At 40.9% G+C, this 20,167-nt stretch overlaps 2 protein-coding genes across 2 annotated transcripts; one reads left to right on the forward strand and one right to left on the reverse strand.

The window, feature by feature from the left end:
- Window positions 1–71: 71 nt before the first annotated feature.
- chmp1b (charged multivesicular body protein 1B) lies at window positions 72–4,398 on the reverse strand. The gene is made up of 8 exons (XM_032576646.1): window positions 4,243–4,398; window positions 2,249–2,346; window positions 2,024–2,170; window positions 1,872–1,940; window positions 1,680–1,787; window positions 1,556–1,599; window positions 898–970; window positions 72–746 (listed from the first exon to the last, which is right to left on the reverse strand). Exons 1-8 carry the CDS (start codon window positions 4,256–4,258, stop codon window positions 702–704), a joined length of 600 nt encoding a protein of 199 aa, XP_032432537.1. The 5' UTR covers window positions 4,259–4,398; the 3' UTR covers window positions 72–701.
- A 145-nt stretch (window positions 4,399–4,543) lies between these two features.
- On the forward strand, window positions 4,544–11,598 carry LOC116728493 (uncharacterized). The gene is made up of 2 exons (XM_032576645.1): window positions 4,544–5,127; window positions 6,749–11,598. The coding sequence occupies exon 2, from the start codon at window positions 6,758–6,760 to the stop codon at window positions 9,017–9,019; it is 2,262 nt and encodes a 753-aa protein (XP_032432536.1). The 5' UTR covers window positions 4,544–5,127; window positions 6,749–6,757; the 3' UTR covers window positions 9,020–11,598.
- Window positions 11,599–20,167: the final 8,569 nt, after the last annotated feature.

The raw sequence follows: 20,167 nt of genomic DNA on the forward strand, positions 1-20,167 counted from the left end.
GATTTTATGCAGGTAATTTTCAAACTGGGCATTATCAACAAAAACTGCATTTAAAAACAAAATGCAGACAATTTGTATGGGTATTATAAAACTTTATTGTTCATTCTCTTATTTTTAACCCTTCCCAAACAATGAGAGTAAATGACGAAGGTGAAAAGGGACACAGACAACATAACCTTCTGGAAATATTGATCATAAAGAAAATAGAATAAATCAACACAAAAAGTCAGTTCACCAATAAGAAGAAAGCTTTCAATAGTTCTTGAAATGTAATATGCATCTATTCTGCCCCACCTGAATGAAAACAAAAGTACTATTATACAAAACCTTGAGAGCTTATCTGAAAATGAATGATAAATAAAAAGGTAATAATTTCTTTTGATTTTATTACTGTCAATATTGTAAGTGTGAATAAATATCTTTTTTTTTTTTTACCACAAAGACCAGATCTTTCATTCCATTAAAAATTTTCCAATTACAATTTTTAATCTCGTTTTTATTAGTATGAACTTGGAAATCAAAAAAATCAACAAGCGCCATAAGTTTAAGGGACCAATTACTCTTTACAGTTGCTTCTCACCAGACAGAATATGTAAAGAGGAGGGAAAAGCAGACATAATGTCTAGAAGAGGGCGTTATAGTCAGGTAGTGTCTATCAGGTGTGCAGAACTGTTCTGGTGCTGCTCCACTGCTTCTGCTCTTCACATCTGATCTCTGAGCTTGGCGAGCCTTTGAGACAGTTCGTCCTGCGAGCAAGAAACAGTTTAAGGGAGTAAAGATGAGAGCATATTTTACTTTTAGCTTAACATTTATAAGTGACAACCATATTATAATTTAGTTTTCTTGTAAAACAAACACTTAATTGTTTAGATTTAACAAGCAAACATGACAGAATACCTGCTCTGCAGAGGCTACGCTGGTACCCACAGATCCTGTCTGTCCTTGAGGGAGTTCCATGTTCAGGTCCAACCTGAACAGAAAGCAAAAGCTTAACCATTATATATAGGCCTGTCATAATAATCAATAAATTAATCTCATGATAAATTAAAACAAACTAAATTATTTCCATTGGCATTTCTCTTTTTTCTCTCTTTCTACCAAAACAGAAAGAGATGATACAAGTCTTCAGTTTGGTGCTTTGGTCTCAACTAGCCCTTTTTTTGAAGGATAATTTGTTTACAAAGACTTAAAAGTGTATTTTAGTTGTTGTTTTGTTTATTTATTTTGGATATTTAAAATGTCGTCCAGTTCCAGTGTTAGTCAGAATTTAAAGTTTATCGATCTTTTAGAATGTGCTCTTGCATTATTATTATTATGTCATTACCATTATAGTGCTTAAAAATAGTTTCCAAACAACAATGTTATCGTTTATCGCAATAGCTTCTGGAACAATTTATCGCCCAGCAGAATTTGTTATTGCGACAGGCTTAATTATATTCATAAGACTCACCTAAACATCCACAAATAACATCAAAACACAATATATCACTGAAAAAATGAATGAACACAATGCGATTTCATTTATCCGACAAATAATATTAGAATGAGTGGTTACCCTGCTTCATCTGCCATTTCATGCAGCAACGACTCCACTTGATTCTGTAACACACATTACATATTACATTCATGCAAGCAGTTCTTAAACGGACCGCGAGAAAAAGCCGAGCAGAGAAAGTCACCTGTGGTGTTGTGAGAGTCGTCGTGCTGCTCATGGTGTCTTCCATCTGAGCAGTCTGGACGTCCAGAGTTTCAAACTGATGTTCAAATTTATCCATGAGAGCTGAAATCTACAACAAAAAAAGCACCGCCAAAGTTTAAAATATGTTACTTTCATTAAAATGCCTGAATATATACCATTTAGTTGGAGATACCTTTTCGAGATTCATACTCTTCAGAGTGGCATCCATGCCTTTCACCACTCCGGCCATAGATTTTGTGACCTGTGAGATAAAACCAAAGAAAAAGCTGCCATTATTTTGCCACATGGGTGTGGAGACGTTAACTGAAGCAGCGTGCGGCGCACCTGGTTCATTGTAACCGCCGTCTGGACTCTCGCTGCCACGGCGTCGACTCGGGCGCTCATCCTCAGGAAGTTCACAGACTGATTCTTCTGTCTGATGGCGTTCTCCGCGTGGATCCTCGCCACTTCCATGTTCCCCTTCTGGATGGCCTGAAGACAACAAAAACTTTGATGAAGCTCTCAATAGCCGACGTTGACAGCTGGCCTGATGAGTGAAACACAGCTTACCTTCTTGACTTTTGCCTTCTCTAATTTTTCCTCTTTGTCACATTTCTTTGAATTTCTTTGTAGCTCTTTGGCAGCAAACTTTAGATTGAAGAGATTTTCTGAGAAACAAAGTTAAAGAACAACAACACAAAGCAGGAGGACGAGCAGAAAAAAAATCTCTTTTATTGATTGCCCTGACCACTGATTGGGCCACTGGAATCTAAAATCTCTAATTTTGTCCCATCACTGAAAGCACCAAAATAGGCTAAAACAGGTTGGACTGAGAACATAACTTAGAGAGGAAGTTAACAAAGAAGAAAGAAACCTCAAAGTTAGATATTTTCGATATCAGTGAGGTGTTTGAAAATCAATTCACATAAAGAATAAAAGATATAAGAAGCTTCTTAAGAGAAAACTGTATTTTCGTTCAGTCATTTCATTTGTTTAAGGTGCCACAACAAGGAGGAAGTCTTCAGATAAGATTCTTAAAGATAAGATTCTTAAACGTCAATCTAACAACTATTTTGTTTTGAAATAATGTTGAAATCCTGTTTAAGTTGCAAGGCTATGCAACAGACTTGTTTGACAGAGGATATTGCTGAATTTGTAGATTGCAGATTGAAACTAGCTTTGTCACGCTAGCTTTTTTGACATAATATAAATAATCAACCACAACAAAAGGGTTTCTTCAGTTTCAAATATTGCTAAAATAAATTAATAAATGCTGAAACAATCAGATCAGCAAACAAGAGCTTTTTCCTCTTGCTTATTCAGATGAACAATTATTTGCTTCCAATGGTAAAGCAAGGGGAGAAAACAGCGTAATTATTATTATCACGTATTGGATGTTTAAATTATACTGTGAGGCCATAATTTCTTGTGATCTGACAAAATTATAAGTTTGAGATGTAAAGCAAAGTGTTGAGGTCTGTTAAAGAACAGATTAACTTGTATGAATTTTCCGTCCCATAAAGTGACTTTTCTAATTGTATTTGTAGATTTTTTTAGTGATGTAACTTTGGCCAGTTTTTAAAAAAATAAGTGTTTTCTGTCTTAATTTTAATTCTAATGTATCTATTTTATTCCTAGGGCAGGACAGGTTTCAATTGATCAAGAAAGTCAAGTTAAACATCTCTGATCAGTGCATCTTTACATTGTTTTGCAGCATCCACTATGACATCATCCAGCTCTGCATACTGTACAGCATTACGTAATCTGTCCACAAGAGAGCACAATTAGGTGATTTCCCATCTGAAAAAAAACTGCTTTATCGTCTTTTTTTTTTAAATAAAATGAATGAGAACAAAGATTATGTTTGAATTTAGTGAGAATAAACCAACAAATCCCGACTTTCCCCATTAAATTCTTATCTGTCAGTTTAGGAAGAATCTCCGAGTAACTGATTAGTAACTGGGTAATCGGTAAGTCGTTTATATCCAAACGATAAGCCAAGTTATTATTTTGACCTAAATTTCACACATTTTCAATAACTACAGAATTGGCTTATAGCTTCGTTTTGGTAAACACAAACAAAGTTTGTGTTTGTGTTTACCAAACAAAGTTTGTGTTTACCAAACTATACAACTAGTTTACTATCTATTTACAGGCTTTTGTGTGGTTCTCAAAAATATAGAGGTTACCACATAAAACAAATGTAAGGATACTTACTACAGGTATCAACCTAAACTGTTGTAGGGAAAACTATAGAAACCACATGATTCAGCTGTGGTGTACGGTATCAAGTTTTATGTTTTCCGATGTTAGCACAGAGGCCTTAAACGCAGCTCTGCCAAAGATTACAGACGCCTGAAGAAATTCAGTAATGTTCAACTTATTAAATAGGCTACTTTATTAAGCTTTCAGTAATGACTGACACACACTGTAACGTCTCAAATGTCAGTGATAAATATATCATATTTTAAAGAAGCTACCGTGTTGCGTTGAACGCTTTAGCCACTGCCTTCTCTGTCGTTACGCCGCACTTCTCTTCCACTTTCACCGCTTTTAAAGGATACTTTCCATACTCGGCATCTTTAATGGCTTCTTCGGAGACCCAACAATAAAATTCTCGAGAAAAATCCACAGATAAACCGGTCAAAAAAAATAAAAAAGTTGTTGAACGTTGGCACTCCTCTGTTTCGGTAGAGTTAGCCCTCTTCCGCACTTCCTGGTGTCTTACCAAAATATCAACTACGTCACTGTCACGTGGTGTAGGTATTCCATTCAAACGTCACGAGCGAGATGCCTCCGCCTCTTTCGCCCAAATATGAATGAAAATATATATTTAAAATCAATAAAACAGAGACAAACGCGTTAGAGGAACACGTTAACAGTAAAATGGCGGAAACGCTGACTGAAAACATGAAGGGAATGCGGGCAGCGGGGTGAAAGTGGACGTGCCGCTGCGGTGGGCGGCGAAAGCGCCTGTCTGATGATTAGATTTACTGTGTGGATCGAGGTGGAGAGGGAGGATGACTCACTCCGTCTGATGTGAGGTTCACCCCGCAACAGCTCGGCAGTGCGGTGGCACGCCGGCGGTTCAGGCTGACATGTCCGCTGTACTCCAGCAATACAAGGAAAACTTTATCAAAGTGTTAAGCTGCCCCCTTTTCCGAGGTCAAACGGGTACGGGCTTTGTTTGAAACTTGAGTGTTTCGTCACTTGGTAGTTAGAGTGACCCGTGGAGTCGTGATTCACCGTGAATTTCGTGACGGCTAATTGCCATGGAAACAGTGCTGCTGCGCTGAGAGGAAATTGTCCGTATCAACTTCAGCGTCAACCTTTCCAACAGGGTCGGATAAACCTGTTGGATACCTTAATATATTCTTTTTCCTATATATTCTTTTGTCTTGGCTTTACTTTTTTTTTTTTTTTTTTACTGTAATTTGACAACCAATCAGGTGAGTTCTGATATGTGTTACTGTCATAGTGCAAACGCAGTTAACATGTTTTTCTTTTGAGTGTCTTATCTAGTTTGAGTAAAAATAATCGCTTGGTAATTTGCTAGATGTTGCATATATATCTGTATTAGGCTACATAGATTTTGTTGACATGTTTGAATTAGAAAATTTCATTTAGAGAATAAGAACTGCAAGATTTAGAAAAAACTAAAACAAAAGTGGGGTCTGCCAAATTCTCAAATCAGAACCTATCAGTACATTATTGTGCTAAATTATATCAAATGCAACAATCTATATGTCAAGTTCACTGGCAGAGGATTTTATGGCCCTGATGCCACGTCAAGTGGTGCATTTCGGGTTGTTTTTGCGCACATGGAAAGAATCCATGAGAGCCAATGAGTGATGCTTTGTTCAGTGGCTGTATGAGTCATATAGTCTTATCTATAAAGAAGCCAAGTGGCAGAGGAGCAGTCCTGCTGCAGGACCGAGCTGATGTAACCCCTGAGATTCACTAGAGGCTGCTATGGGCCACGAGTCCCGGTGCCCCGGGTGGCTATACCTCCCTCCCACTGACTGTATTTGCACGGGTGGAAAACCAAATACTGACACTGACCTCACACAGACTCTCTGTGCAGAAAGAGCCGCTCGTGTGTTAGATTCTCAAACCATACATACGTGAAAGAATTAGACAAAATTAGCAATGGTGTAGTCTAACAATTTCTTGCAAATAGATGTAATTGAAGGAATTAAAAGAAAAAGAACCTATTAATAGTAACCAATGACTTTCTGTTGCCCCATATAAATATGGGATGACACAGTTGGCTGGATGAGGACTCATGTTTTCCTTGCCAGCATGCACACTCAGCAGGACAATGAGGGAGGCTAAAACAATACGTTAAATATCTCCAAAGCTCACTGCTAGAGAATTACAGCTCTGAATGGCATTTTGGTTTCACCAAGTCTCCATGAAAATCATCAGACACCATCTACATGCCAAGTAGTTGCATGTAGAAAATAGTCTTTTCTGACATCACTAAATATAGGCTGTGAAGTTGCCTTTCACAGTTATTACAAACCATTTCTGTAATAAATTGAATTGTTATTTGAAAAATGAATTCTGTATTTTCTCAGGTTATCTCAGTTTGATATTAAAATTTGTGATTAGTGTTTTCTGTGACAAAAAAAAAAGCAACACCTAAGGAAATATTTGAGGGGAACGTACTCCCTCCCCACACTCTAAATGTATATATACTTCCATATATTTGAAAATTATGTTTTTCCACAGTTTTCAGCGTGAGATCATTCTACTGTAATAAAACATGGACTATTTTAAGGTAATGACTAATCTTTGCCAGAGGTGCTAATTGTTGAGACTGCAGTGTATATTTAAAATGCTAGAAAGTATAACAAAATAGAAATTAGATAAGGGTGCGTACAGGGAATTGCATCCTAATGATACAGACATGGAGCAAAAATTAAAATCTCCCTGTATAAACTGAAAACGACTCCACAAAAAGCAAAGGCAGTGGTTTTCTAATCCAATTTTGTTTTATAAAAATATCAAACCACTTTTATCAGATGGTCAATGTGTGATACAAATGACAGGCTTCTCTTTTCACAGATAAGGACAATGGAGCATAAAACTGAAAAGAGGTTCCACAACCTGACCCATGAGCAAGTCGAAGCTCTCGACAAAGTGCTGACTGAGGTGATCCCGATCCATGGGCGAGGAAATTTCCCCACACTGCAGGTGAGAGCCAAAGACATCATCCGTGTGGTGAAAGATCGACTGTTGGAGAGGGACATCCAGGTTAAAGACATACGCCTCAACGGAGCCACCGCCAGCCACGTCCTGGTGAGAGATAACGGCCTGGGCTACAGAGACTTGGACATCATATTCGGAGTAGAGCTGCCCAGGCAGGAGGACTTCCAGGTGATTAAGGAGGTGGTGCTGGGCAGCCTGCGGGACCTCCTCCCATGTGGGGTTAACAGACGGAAGATCACCTGCCTCACTATGAAGGAAGCATATGTGCAAAAGATGGTGAAAGTATTCAATGAGCACGACAGATGGAGCCTGATCTTGCTCTCCAACAACAGATCCAAGACGGTGGGGCTCAGATTCGTTAGCTCCCTCCGGAGGCAGTTTGAATTCAGCGTGGACTCCTTTCAAATAATACTAGATCGCATGCTGGAGTCTTACTGGGAGAGTGACAGGAGAGAAGAAGGAAAACTCCCCCTGAATGCCAGGAATTCATCAAAGAGGCACAGCAGCAAAGACAAAAACAAGCTACAAGAACAATCAAGCAGTCGTCAAGATGTCAAAGAGAATGCTGAAAAAGATGGAGAGATGGCAACTAATTCAGGCCCTTCAAGCCCAGATGAAGCCGTTCCTCCATTTGAGCGTAAAGATGAAGATACGGATCATGCAGCTGGAAAGTATGAGGCAAAAGGACCTGAGGGAAACAGCCTACAGCAGGTGGAGGATGATGTGGGTGGCTCTGAGGGCGTCCATTCAGAGGAAGACATGTCAGGGGTGTTTGAGCTTTGTGAAGAAAGCACAGAACAAAAAGAACTGTTCGATGGTGATTATCCCTTGGAAGCATCGTCGAAAGCTTTTTTCCCCGATGCAAGAGATCCATTAATGACACGTCCATGTTTAAAACTGCAGACGACTGAAGAAGTGTCCATAATAAACACTGAACCATCAACGTCCGAAGAAATAGCTCATTTTGAAACAAGTACAAAGTTAGAGGTAAACATCATGAACTGCAAGATGGAAAACACCCCAACGCTACAAGATTCCCTCTGTGAATACTCCTTTCCTCCCCCGGCTAAAAAAACTTGCAGCACATCACAGGACATTGTGCCAGACTACTGCCCTTCTCCGAAACTGCAAAGGAAAATGTCACGGAAGCTGATCAGCCAGCCTGAAAAGTGGTCCTTACTCACGGATGTGTCAGACCTTACAACTCAGCTCTTTTCTCCAATAGAGGTAGTGAAACCTCTTCAGCCAAAACCCCCTGTACCTGATAGCGTAGACGTTCATGGCTCAAACGCTTTATGTCCTGAATCAGAACATTTTGAGGGTAAGGACACCCTTACTGTTCCTTCGTACAGTCCAGAACTTACACCTCAGGAAGGTGCAGGTTCGTCGGATTCCCCAGAACAAACCGTGAAGCCAAAACACCTCAAGAAGCCTCCTGATTTAAAGACTCAGAGAACCACGGTTTTAACGCCTCAAGTTGATGATCAAGGTCCTGAACGTCTTGACACTGTTCCAGATAGTGTCCCATGTGTCAGTGTAGAAAGTGAGCCTGTTATCACTGTTGAGGCAGAGTGCATGTACGGAGACTTTGAGCAAGCGATGGACCACCTTCGCCAACGCCTCATTGCCACCCACAACCCAGAGGAGATCCGTGGAGGGGGTCTGCTGAAGTACAGCGATCTGCTGGTGAGGAACTTCCAGCCAGCCAGCGAGACTGAAATCAAGTCCTTGGAGCGTTACATGTGCTCCCGCTTCTTTATCGACTTCCCTGACGTAAGCGAGCAGCAGCGTAAGATCGAGGCCTACTTGCAGTGCCACTTCATTGGCAGCGAGGAAGCGAGCAAGTACGACTACCTGATGACCCTGCGGCGCGTGATAGACGAAAGCACGGTGTGTTTGATGGGACATGAGAGGAGACAGACCCTCAATATGATCACTGTCCTTGCTTTGAAGGTTTTGGGGGAGCAGAACGCCATCCCCAACACGGCAAACGTTACTTGCTTTTATCAGCCAGCACCATACGTGTCAGAGCCAATTTACAACAGCTACTACATCCCTCAGGCCCAACCGCCACTTGTCTACCACCCGTACCCTCTGCATGTTCACATGCAGTCTGGCCTTGTTTAGCCAAAATGGCACGCTGGCATGAAGGCATGCACTTAGCATGGCGCTCTGCAATCAGAGGCATACGTGGAAGTTTTAGCAACAACAGGTAACAAAAGTTGCAGTGTTGTTTAAAGTTTTAAAATCCCTCCTGCTTACAACAGAAATTGGGTGGTCAGGGCTGAGGCGGACTCAGAGGTAAATGTGCATTCTCTTTAAGAAGAGCCCAAGAAAAGAAACACGAGAGCTTGTTGAGAGGATTTCATGAAATCCGAGGGGACCTGCTGTACGGCCGGTCCAGTTCAGTTTTGGAGTACTGGAGTACCCTCCTGCATTGAAGGCATCGTAATATGTCTACATGATAAACACCTTTAACTTATTAAGTGTAATCTGTTGCTTGTTGGCTACAAGGATCTTGAAACCTTGGTCTGGAAAAAGTTTGAGTCAATTAGTTAATCCTGTGGGGTACAAACATTGTAACTGTTTTGTGAATCGTTCGTCTGAACCACATTCAGCGATCCCATACCTGTGTGCACATTGTTTAGAGATAAGGTGCCGTCTACTGTGGGGTTAGATTAGACAGTGGTGCTTCCATAATGTGGTAAATTATGTATTAGTGGATGTGAATTGTGAACACATCATGTAATAAGGATATAGTAGCTGAAGGCAGTTAGAGAATAAATAAACCAGATTTAACTGAATAAATGTCTTGTACTCTCGCTACAGTTTCTGCAGAAAGAAAAAAAACCCTGAAGTTATAAGCTAATAATTATCTAATCAGAGCGTGTATATAGCAGATTTGATACAATGACTTCTTCCATGTGTCTCCGATTATGATTGAAAAGACCCTTTCCACTTTTATTGGGACCCTTGGTTAAAGATGCATCAAAAGCTTTAAAATAATTATTCATTAGAAAAATAAAACACATTGAAAGGTTTATTTATTAAGTGTAAGACAACAAAAAAAAAATGTTGACAAGGAATAATTCCTTGCCCAAACTCACCATTCGGCTGCGCTACTAACAATCCCAAAATATGAATGTCTCTGAAGCATTTTTATCATTTATTCTCTACTTTTAATGAATAAGCCACGACATGTTGTTTAGATGGGCTACGAATAAAGTGTGACAGAGTCCCGATTTTATAAGCCTCTCTTCAAAATGGGGAAAAACAGGAGAAAATGCTATTCAACTTAAAGACAGATGGTTATCTTCAAAAATGCAGAAATTATATGGCTCGATGCTCATTTCAAATCAATCAATGTAACCAGTGCTACTGCAATAAAAAATATATATATATATATTTTAAGGCTTTTTATTTATCTTTACAAATGTAAAAATAACTAATGTGAAATATGTGGTTTAGGTAGAAAACTCCTGCTAATTCATCCTGTTTCAGAAATATCGCCTGTGATTTTCTTTAAAAAAATGTAAATCAGTTTCTTCTAAAATATTTCACACAATTTATGAGATGAAACCATATTCAAAAATGTGTGTTGCCTGAACTTGTCAGCTGATCTCTGTCTTAGCTGGGTTTGACATGATTTGATTGTGGTTGACAAAAATAAACTTCATCAGAATTAGGTAATTACATCTTATTCAAGATGAGCAGGAGTGACTGCAAAGTGATGGATAAAACGGAAATACTTTTATCTTTTATGAGATTTAACCATGAAGATTCAAATTTTGACAGAGAAAACACATGTTTGTAGCTCCAACATCTAAAAAGAAGGGAAAAGTGTATAAAATTGATATATTCCACTCAAAAGTATCAGATGCAGTGTGGTAAAATGTAGATAAAACATATTTTTAATGCCTTACTTTTTTTTTTTCATATGAAACAAGTTGACAATGTCCAATTCAGCAATTGTTCCTCTCGTCCTTTCTAACCAGTGAGACATTGTGATGTTTATCAGGTTTTATTGGTCGTTTTTTTGTCACATTTTCTTTGAGCTTCTGCTACGTCTCATTCCTCTTGAGGGAAGCGTCACAGAGATTTGCTGCGATATGAAAGCCTGAATGCATGTTTTTATTGTAACATTTGGAAGGAAATATGCCAATTCTCTGGTGAAGTCAAATCCTTTTCTTTGTCGTCCCCAGACGGATTTTTGCTGGGTGTGAGACATTGCTGCAGTCATGAACGTACGCTGTTTGGGGTTTCTCTGCCTGCTGTCCTGTGCAAGAAAAGAAAAAATAAAATAAAAAAATTAAAGTGCAGCCGTCGGTTCCTGCACTGTGTCTCATTGTGTGTGTGCAAAGCACTCGTGTTTAGTGTTTGTGATTAACAACAACAAAAAAAGACAAAGTGAAGCACAGGTTAGAGCAGGTACCCACACTGACACTGAAGCACAACGTAAATGCACTTAGGTATTGTTGAGTATTGACAGTGTTTGACATGCTTGTGATCCTCCAGCTCACTATTGATAATCATAACAATGTGTGTAAGTTGTCCCCCTTGTAGCTTCCATATGGCCGTATTTATCTTTGGGGTTTGTTATGTGTCGTTGGAAAAACTGTTCTTGCGGTAAAGACACTCCGATATTCCTGTTATGAAATCTAGACGCTCAAATTGTTGTCATTGTGTGAATAAATGTAACACAACGGCTCCGTGTCTGGCGTCTTCTCTCAGTGGAACGTGTTTGGCCAACTGTTTTATTTCCTCAAGCTCGGAGGTTTGTTGTTTGGGTAATCATCTTAATTTTTGCAACAGCCCTGCTTTGGGGAAGCTCAGGTACTTTGCAGCATGTTCAGATGAAATGCAGGAAATGTTACAGACAGATAAACTGGGGCGCTCCAAGAGAAGGCAAAGAGAAATAAATAATTAATACAAAAAGATATTTATTTATTGGGTTTTTATTGTAGGAGGTGACACTGTATGCATTTGTATTTATTCCACTGCACTTTATATCCAACCCATACAGTTCCAGTCACTAGATTTGATATTTTACTGGTGAATTTGAACCTTTTTTTTAAATGGAGAAGTAATGATAATGACTTAAAAAAAACTGAATTGGATGCACAAGTTTGATTTTATCAAGTCAATAACCTTTGATATATTTCTGGTGAGAAGTATGACCACTCTCAATCTGTTAAACTGTGAATTTCCGTCTGACGGTAAATATTTTTTACCGTCAGTGAACGGCGTCTGTAACCAAAGAATAGAACTTAGTCGGGTTCAGATAGCAGTTTACTATCAACCAGTTTTGTTTATTACAAATTTCTGGACTGAAATACATCCAACTTCATCTCAACTCAAATCTTAGAGTGAACAACATTCACTATAACAGAGTCCTTGGTAAAGGAAAAAAACAAAAGAAGCTGGCCAGCAAAAAAATAAGTTCGTATAGAGCTCTATATTTGTATGTGTGTGTCTGGTGCATACAAATGAAAAAGGTTGTCTTGACTGGGATAGGGACCCAAAATGATGATGGCAGCCGGTGTCCACAAACACGAAAAATTCAGCAGCCTCTCCTTCCTCCTCTGCAGGCACACGAAGACCCAACGTTCCTCTCACAACAATGCAGACATTACCAATCTCCAGTAATGCTCACCTAGCAGGGAAACATCATATGAGCATCAAAGTTAGGCAATATGCAGCCAGGCTGAGACTAGCATGTCTCTGCTCTGCAGCAGCTCTGAACTCTAAAGCCCGGGAATTCCCTTAGCAACTGCAGTGGGCTTCAATTTAAAACAGCATTTAAAATAATAAAATGAAATAATAAAATATGCACCTTATGAACATCAATGAAAATTAAATATTTCACTTAACATAACAAACTTGACAGTCATTTTAACTCACATTACCCATGGTAAAACAGGAGTTTGGTTTCTAGAGCATTACCGCATTAGCGACAACTTAGTAAATAAAGTTAGAACACATACGACATTACAAATCTCCAGTAATGCTCACCTAGCAGGGAAACATCATATGAGCATCAAAGTTAGGCAATATGCAGCCAGGCTGAGACTAGCATGTCTCTGCTCTGCAGCAGCTCTGAACTCTAAAGCCCGGGAATTCCCTTAGCAACTGCAGTCGGAATGCTGCCGTAAAGTAATGTCGTTCCGTTCTCTTAAAGGGACACTACCCATAAAGTAAAAGAATACAGAAAAGCAAAATAACACAGTACAAATACAACAGGGTTACATCCTCCCCACTTAAAATGTGACGTCCACGTCACTACCAGTAGTCAGGGACTGAACTAACCCTGCAAGTTGTTGTTGCAAGGACACCAAAAAACTACAAACCAGTGTCTGCTGTGTCGGGGAACATAAGTTGTGTTGTTGAAAATGAACTTTAGAGCCAACCTGGTAGTCACTGAGGTAGGCTGGTTGAACTCGCCTTCTTTGGAGTCTTGAACGTGGTAAAACTGGACTAACTTCAGCCACTGACCCTGCCAAATCTCTTTGTTCCGAAATGAACTCAGAAGCATTGGGATTCAGGGTATTTTGTGACGGTGGCACACTCCGCAAAGAAGTTCCTGAGTCCTCCCACTGTGGTTCCTGATCTGTATTCTCTTCATCATTTGTCACTGAAGACTGCACCAGAGGTATCGGGGCCACCCCGTCTCCATCTGGTCTTCCTGTTGCTGGTAGGAATCCGCAAGGGAGAAGCATGTCTCGATGCAGAACCCTGTCTCTGCCCTCTCCATCATCTGGTGTCACGACATAGACTGGGATACTTTCATCAGGCTGTTTAACAACAATATGAACAATGGGTTCCCACTTGTCAGAAATCTTGTGTTTCTTTCTTAGACTCAGATTTCTTATAAGAACTCTGTCACCTACTTCCAAAGGCATGGCAGTCACTTTGGCATCCCAACGCCTTTTGTTCAGCAACATTCTCTTCTCTGCATTTTTGGAGGCCAACTCATATGCATGTTTAAGCCTTTTTTTTAGGTCTCTCACATACTGTGAATGTGTTTTGTGGTTGTAACCTTGAGGGCTGATGCCAAAGCAAATGTCGATGGGGAGACGTGGCTCTCTACCAAACATTAAAAGAAAAGGAGCTTCCCCAGTCACATCATTCCTGGTACAATTGTAGGCATGCACCAGAGGCCTAACATATTTCCTCCATTCTTCTTTCTTTTTGTCCTCCAGTGTCCCCAAGAGATCAAGCAAAGTTCTGTTAAATCTTTCTACTGGATTGCCCCTCGGATGGTAGGGCGTAGTTCGAGATTTGGAAATTCCAGCAAGTTTGCAGAGTTCCGCCACGACTTCAGACTCAAAACAAGCTCCCTGATCACTATGCAGCCGGCGGGGAAAACCATAGTGACTGATGAAATTCTCCCACAACACTGCAGCAACAGTTTTGGCAGTCTGATCTCTAGTTGGATATGCCTGAGCATATTTGGTGTAGTGATCTGTTATCACCAAAATATTTCGAGTGTCTTTGGAGTCAGGTTCTAAAGATAAAAAATCCATGCAAACCAGTTCAAGAGGACCACTGACTTTGATGTTTACTAACTTAGATGCTCTCTGTACCCTTGCCTTTCTTCTCACACACCTTTCACAGATCTTACACTTGCCTCAATGTACTTAGCCATTTTTGGCCAAAAAAATCTTGCTCTAGCAAGCTCAAGAGTTCTTTCTATGCCCATATGCCCTGTCTCTGTATGGACACCTTCGAAAGCTCTTTCTCTGTGGCTGCTAGGCAGTACAAGCTGATTAAAAGTTTCACCTCTTTGGTTGCAAACTTTACGGTACAGTACTCCTTCTATCAAAACTAGTTTTGACCTCTCCCGCAGAAGTAAAGACACTTCTGACTCTTCAACCATGTTTAGTGTCGTAGTATCGGGCTCATTTTCTAGAAAATGAATGACCCTCGCCAAAGAATGATCATTTCTCTGCAAATAATACCAGTCATCTCTAGACATTTCAGGCAATGCTGAGAGACCTGGCCCTAAGACTGGGTCTTCCAGGTCCTCTGGGACAGCATCTTCATCACACAAAAGTGTCTCAACTGCAGGTATCTCCCTGTCCATTCCCGGCCTGTCCTCTGCATCTGCAACATCGGTCACCCCAAGGCACATGTACAAACTGTTCACCACTTCTCTATCCAAAACCTTAAACTCATCAGAGGATGGGCTGGCACGATCCAATAGGGTAGTTATTCTCCTGTCTATTTCTTGAGACTCCTCATCATCGTGAGGTGGCTCGTGGGGCCTCCTAGAGAGCCCATCAGCATCAACATTATGCTGACCGGACTTGTAATGAATGTCAAAGTTGTACAATGACAATGCTGCAAGCCACCTATGGCTTGTGGCATCAAGCTTTGCACTGGTCAACACGTATGTTAGAGGGTTATTATCTGTCAGTACTTTGAAACTAGCCCCATACAAATAGTCGTGGAACTTCTCACTGACTGCCCATTTAAGTGCGAGAAACTCTAATTTGTGCACAGGATAATTTCTTTCACTCTTAGAGAGACCTCGACTTGCATAAGCTATCACTCTGGTCTGACCATCCTGAACCTGATAAAGAGCTGCGCCTAACCCTGTCATGCTAGCATCTGTATGAAGCAGATATGGGAGCTGCCAGTTGGAAAAAGCAAGCACAGGATCTGATGTTAACTTTTCAGTGATGAGCTCAAATGCAGTTTGACACATAGGGGTCCATCTGTCCCCAAGTGGATGTGACTGTTTGCGAGGCCAATGGCTAAAATTTTTATGCCTAGGGCTCCAGTCTCCTTTCAACAGATCATTCAGAGGTCTAACCACTTTAGCATAATCCCTAACAAAACGTCGGTAATAGCCAGTGAAACCTAAGAATGACCGTAGCTCTTTAACTGTTTTAGGTCGAGGCCATTCTTTCACAGCAGCTACCTTTTCTGGATCAGGTTCTATCCCCTGGGCAGATATTACATGCCCCAAATACTTCACAGAAGTCTGAAAGAATTTGCATTTGGAAAGGGACAGTTTGAGGCCAAAATCAGCAATGCGTTTGAGGACCTTCATTAATCTCTCCTCATGTTCTTCAATCGAGCTTGAGAATATGATAAGATCATCTAAGAAGGCAACAACCTCCTGGAGGTTAATTCCTTCCATCACTTTCTCCATAGTTCGCTGAAATGTGGCTGGAGAGTTGGTCAAACCTTGTGGCATTCTACGGAACTGCCAGGTACCAAACGGCGTGGTAAACGCTGTTTTTGGTCGATCTGCAGGTTCAACATCCAGCTGATAATATCCACTTTTAAGATCCAACACGGTGAACCACTTTGAACCTGACAGCAGGGAAAATGTCTCCTCTATCCGAGGTAATGGGTAAGCATCTTTTTTTAGTTAAATTGTTTAGTCTCCGGTAATCCACCACCATTCGCAACTCTCCATTCTTTTTACGGACTAGAACAACGGGAGAGGCATAGGGACTATGAGATTCTTCTATTACACCCACAGCCAGAAGATCTTGAAGATGCCGTTTCAAATCGTCAAAGTCTGCAGGTGAGACACGTCTTGTTCTCTCTTTGAACGGCACATGAGGATCTAGTTCAATACGATGAGAGACACCTACAACGCTACCAACATCTAGATCATGCCTAGAAAAAGCACTAGCAACTTCAGTGTTGATTCTACGTTGCATGTGTTCTTTTAATTGGGGCGATATAGGGCTGTCACCAAAGTCAAGATCGAGAGTTTCAGATGTTGGCGCTACTTTTACATCACTAGCTACCAAAAAGGAATGTGCTTGGGGAACTTCAGCATCTGGTAAAATGTCTGGTTTGCTGGATGTGATAGGCACGGCCCAATCAATGGGAGAACACTCAGCAATGAGAGTTTTTGGATACAGAGTTATGTCACGTTCTGAAACATTTTTGACAGCTAGGTGGAACTTATTGTGGGATTCAGACTTTACCTCCACAATCTGATCATAAACTATTAAGCCTCCTGGTATAGGGGCTTCCTCTGCACCACCTACAAGAGCTTGAAACTCACCATTTCCCTGCTTAGAATGGCAGATACCCTTTAACGTATACAATTCACCACTCTTTAGGTGTACAGGTACTTTGCTGCTGAGTGTGACACGGAGAACTTTTGCACTCTTTGTTTGGGAATCTGTCAACTCACGACACTTGGCATAAGCCATTACCCAACTGGCCTGAATGGGCAAAGTTTCTAAAAATTTTGTCCCACCCATCTTCCTGCAATCTCTTGTCATTAGACGCAAGACATTTGTACCAACAAGAAGAGGGTACTCGTTGTTGTAAGTCTGGTCTGGACTGACTAAAGCTAAGATATGATAGCCTTGGCCTGTTCCACATGCATCTTTTGGGAACTGAACCTCCACCTCTACATATCCCACATAAGGGACCTTTTGCCCCGCTGCTCCTTCAATATCGAGTGCCCCTTTTATAGAGAATAACTGTCGGTGGGAAAGGTAATGGGAGTAAAATGACTGAGATATTATGGTCACCTGTGACCCAGTGTCAATAATACATTTGCACTGAGCTCCATCCAACCATGCTTCACTATCACAGGGCTTCCCCACAAGTCCAATGGGGACCTGAGAGATTTCTGTTACATGAGGTGGCTCAGCAATACTCTGATTTAAAACAAGGGAACTCGTTTGACTTTGGGCCCCTGCCTGTTCCCTAGCAGGAGCCCTTACTTGTTTAAAGCCAAGTTTGGCGAAGAGGTTTTGTCTTGTAGGTTCAGTGTAAATTGATTCTGTCTGGTTTGATGTCTTGCACACAGTTTCTTTTGCACCAGGACAGCATTGGTTGGATTGGTGCATTGCGGTAGCAAATGAGCGTCGTCTCCACAGTTATAACAAAACTTTCCAACTTTCATGAGATTTGCTGGTGAAGTGGTTGGGGCTGCTGAAGTTACAGGACTGCCTTTAGTTCTTTGGTGGAGCTTCCGAAGTGGTTTCTCTTCTTTGGAGGGATAAGGGTGCTTAACAGGCACATTTCTCTGAAGCTCAGCTTCCAACTGCCTGATCCTCTCTTCCAGGTGCTCTCTAGAATAGACATCTGGTCCTAGAGGGAGTGTGTTGCCAGCGGGCTCTGAGGTGTCACTTGTGAAATGAGTCCTGGTATGGACTTTGGTTGAGCTTGCCCCCATATGTCGCTTTCTCCTCATTTCCTTTAAATGGCTCTCTTTTTCATATGTTCTTATTTTGAACAGTAGTTCTGAAAACGTCAAAATGGTGTGTGGGCTATAACCTGACTCTTTCAGACGCAGTGTAGTTATTAAGGAATCATCCCAACAGCCTCGGAGGAACTGCTTTAGTAACTGAGAGTCAAAGTCTTGCTTGGCCACACCGCTGCTTTCTACAACTTCCTGCAGCAGAGTTTGAAGTCGACGGAGGTAGTCAGACGCCCTCTCCCCACTGTTCTGATGTGTCTCTAGAAACTGAATATACAGCTCTTCCCCTCCTGTTACATTACCATATGCTTTCTCTAATTCTTGAAGGTAAGCACTTGGTGTGGCTTGGGCTCCAATGAAAAGAGCCACATTTAAGGCAGGGGTAAGTAAGCTATCGAGTATCATACGGCGCTGTTGCCCTTCTGATAGGCTAATGTCGTTTATCACTTGCTTAGCTCGAAGCCGCCATATGCTAAAATCTACTTCTGTTGGAGGTTTTGGAAAGTTACCAGAGAAAAGCCGTAGCTCTCTTGGAGGAGGCTGGTGCACTGGTGAGTCATGTTTTACAATATGTTCTACTATAACTTTTTGGACATCAGCAGGCAGAGGGCTGATTAATACAGTCTCGTTTGCTGCCTGTGTACGATTTGAGGTATGGTTCTCATCATCTGCGACAGCTGGTCTTGCACGGGTGACTGGCTGGGTTTTGAGTGCAGATGCTGGAGTTGATGATACAATGTTTCTTTCTTCATGTTTTCCATAAATACGACTTGCAGCTACCTGACTTATTGTAGCAGGGTCCATTTTGTATGTTAAGGCCAACTCGTGCACTTGTTCCTGAAAACACGTGGTCATGTTACCAATGGCACGTGCAAGAGGTACTACTTCCTGACTGAATGACTCATTTTCACATTTAGGGGAGCAGTAGTCATCAATCTGTACAACCTCCCATAATGAATCAACAACTGAGTACTCACAGTCCAACAACATAGGAGTAATACCTTCGCCGAACTGGCACAGAATGGAATCAGGGAGACTGTCAATGAATTGCACTTTGATAACATCATCAAGCGCTACAAAGGCCCTTTTTACATCATCCAGTTTAGTTGTAGCTGGGACACCCTTAAGAATTACAGTGCATTCAGGGTCAAAACCATATATTTCACAAAACTCCATTTTTTTTTTTTTTTTTGACTCAGATGTTAAGCTGTGAAAATATGGTTTGTTCAACAATATTAGAGATGAGATGAATGCCTTTCAAGTCCCTGTTCGGGCGCCAATTTTTCTACTTGCTTGGATGTAACCAAAGAATAGAACTTAGTCGGGTTCAGATAGCAGTTTACTATCAACCAGTTTTGTTTATTACAAATTTCTGGACTGAAATACATCCAACTTCATCTCAACTCAAATCTTAGAGTGAACAACATTCACTATAACAGAGTCCTTGGTAAAGGAAAAAAACAAAAGAAGCTGGCCAGCAAAAAAATAAGTTCGTATAGAGCTCTATATTTGTATGTGTGTGTCTGGTGCATACAAATGAAAAAGGTTGTCTTGACTGGGATAGGGACCCAAAATGATGATGGCAGCCGGTGTCCACAAACACGAAAAATTCAGCAGCCTCTCCTTCCTCCTCTGCAGGCACACGAAGACCCAACGTTCCTCTCACAACAATGCAGACATTACCAATCTCCAGTAATGCTCACCTAGCAGGGAAACATCATATGAGCATCAAAGTTAGGCAATATGCAGCCAGGCTGAGACTAGCATGTCTCTGCTCTGCAGCAGCTCTGAACTCTAAAGCCCGGGAATTCCCTTAGCAACTGCAGTCGGAATGCTGCCGTAAAGTAATGTCGTTCCGTTCTCTTAAAGGGACACTACCCATAAAGTAAAAGAATACAGAAAAGCAAAATAACACAGTACAAATACAACAGGGTTACACGTCCATGATGGGAAAAACCATTTGTATTGAGAGGGGTGTTTGTAACGTATATAAACAACGCCGTAACCTCATATAAAGCTAAAACTCGCTTTAAAAGTAAAATTACATCTGCCTTAGTACGTGTAACAAAGTTAATCATTCAATGTAGCGCCAA

This window comes from Xiphophorus hellerii, chromosome 11, assembly GCF_003331165.1.
Source record: "Xiphophorus hellerii strain 12219 chromosome 11, Xiphophorus_hellerii-4.1, whole genome shotgun sequence".
NCBI classification, from domain to species: Eukaryota; Metazoa; Chordata; class Actinopteri; order Cyprinodontiformes; family Poeciliidae; genus Xiphophorus; species Xiphophorus hellerii.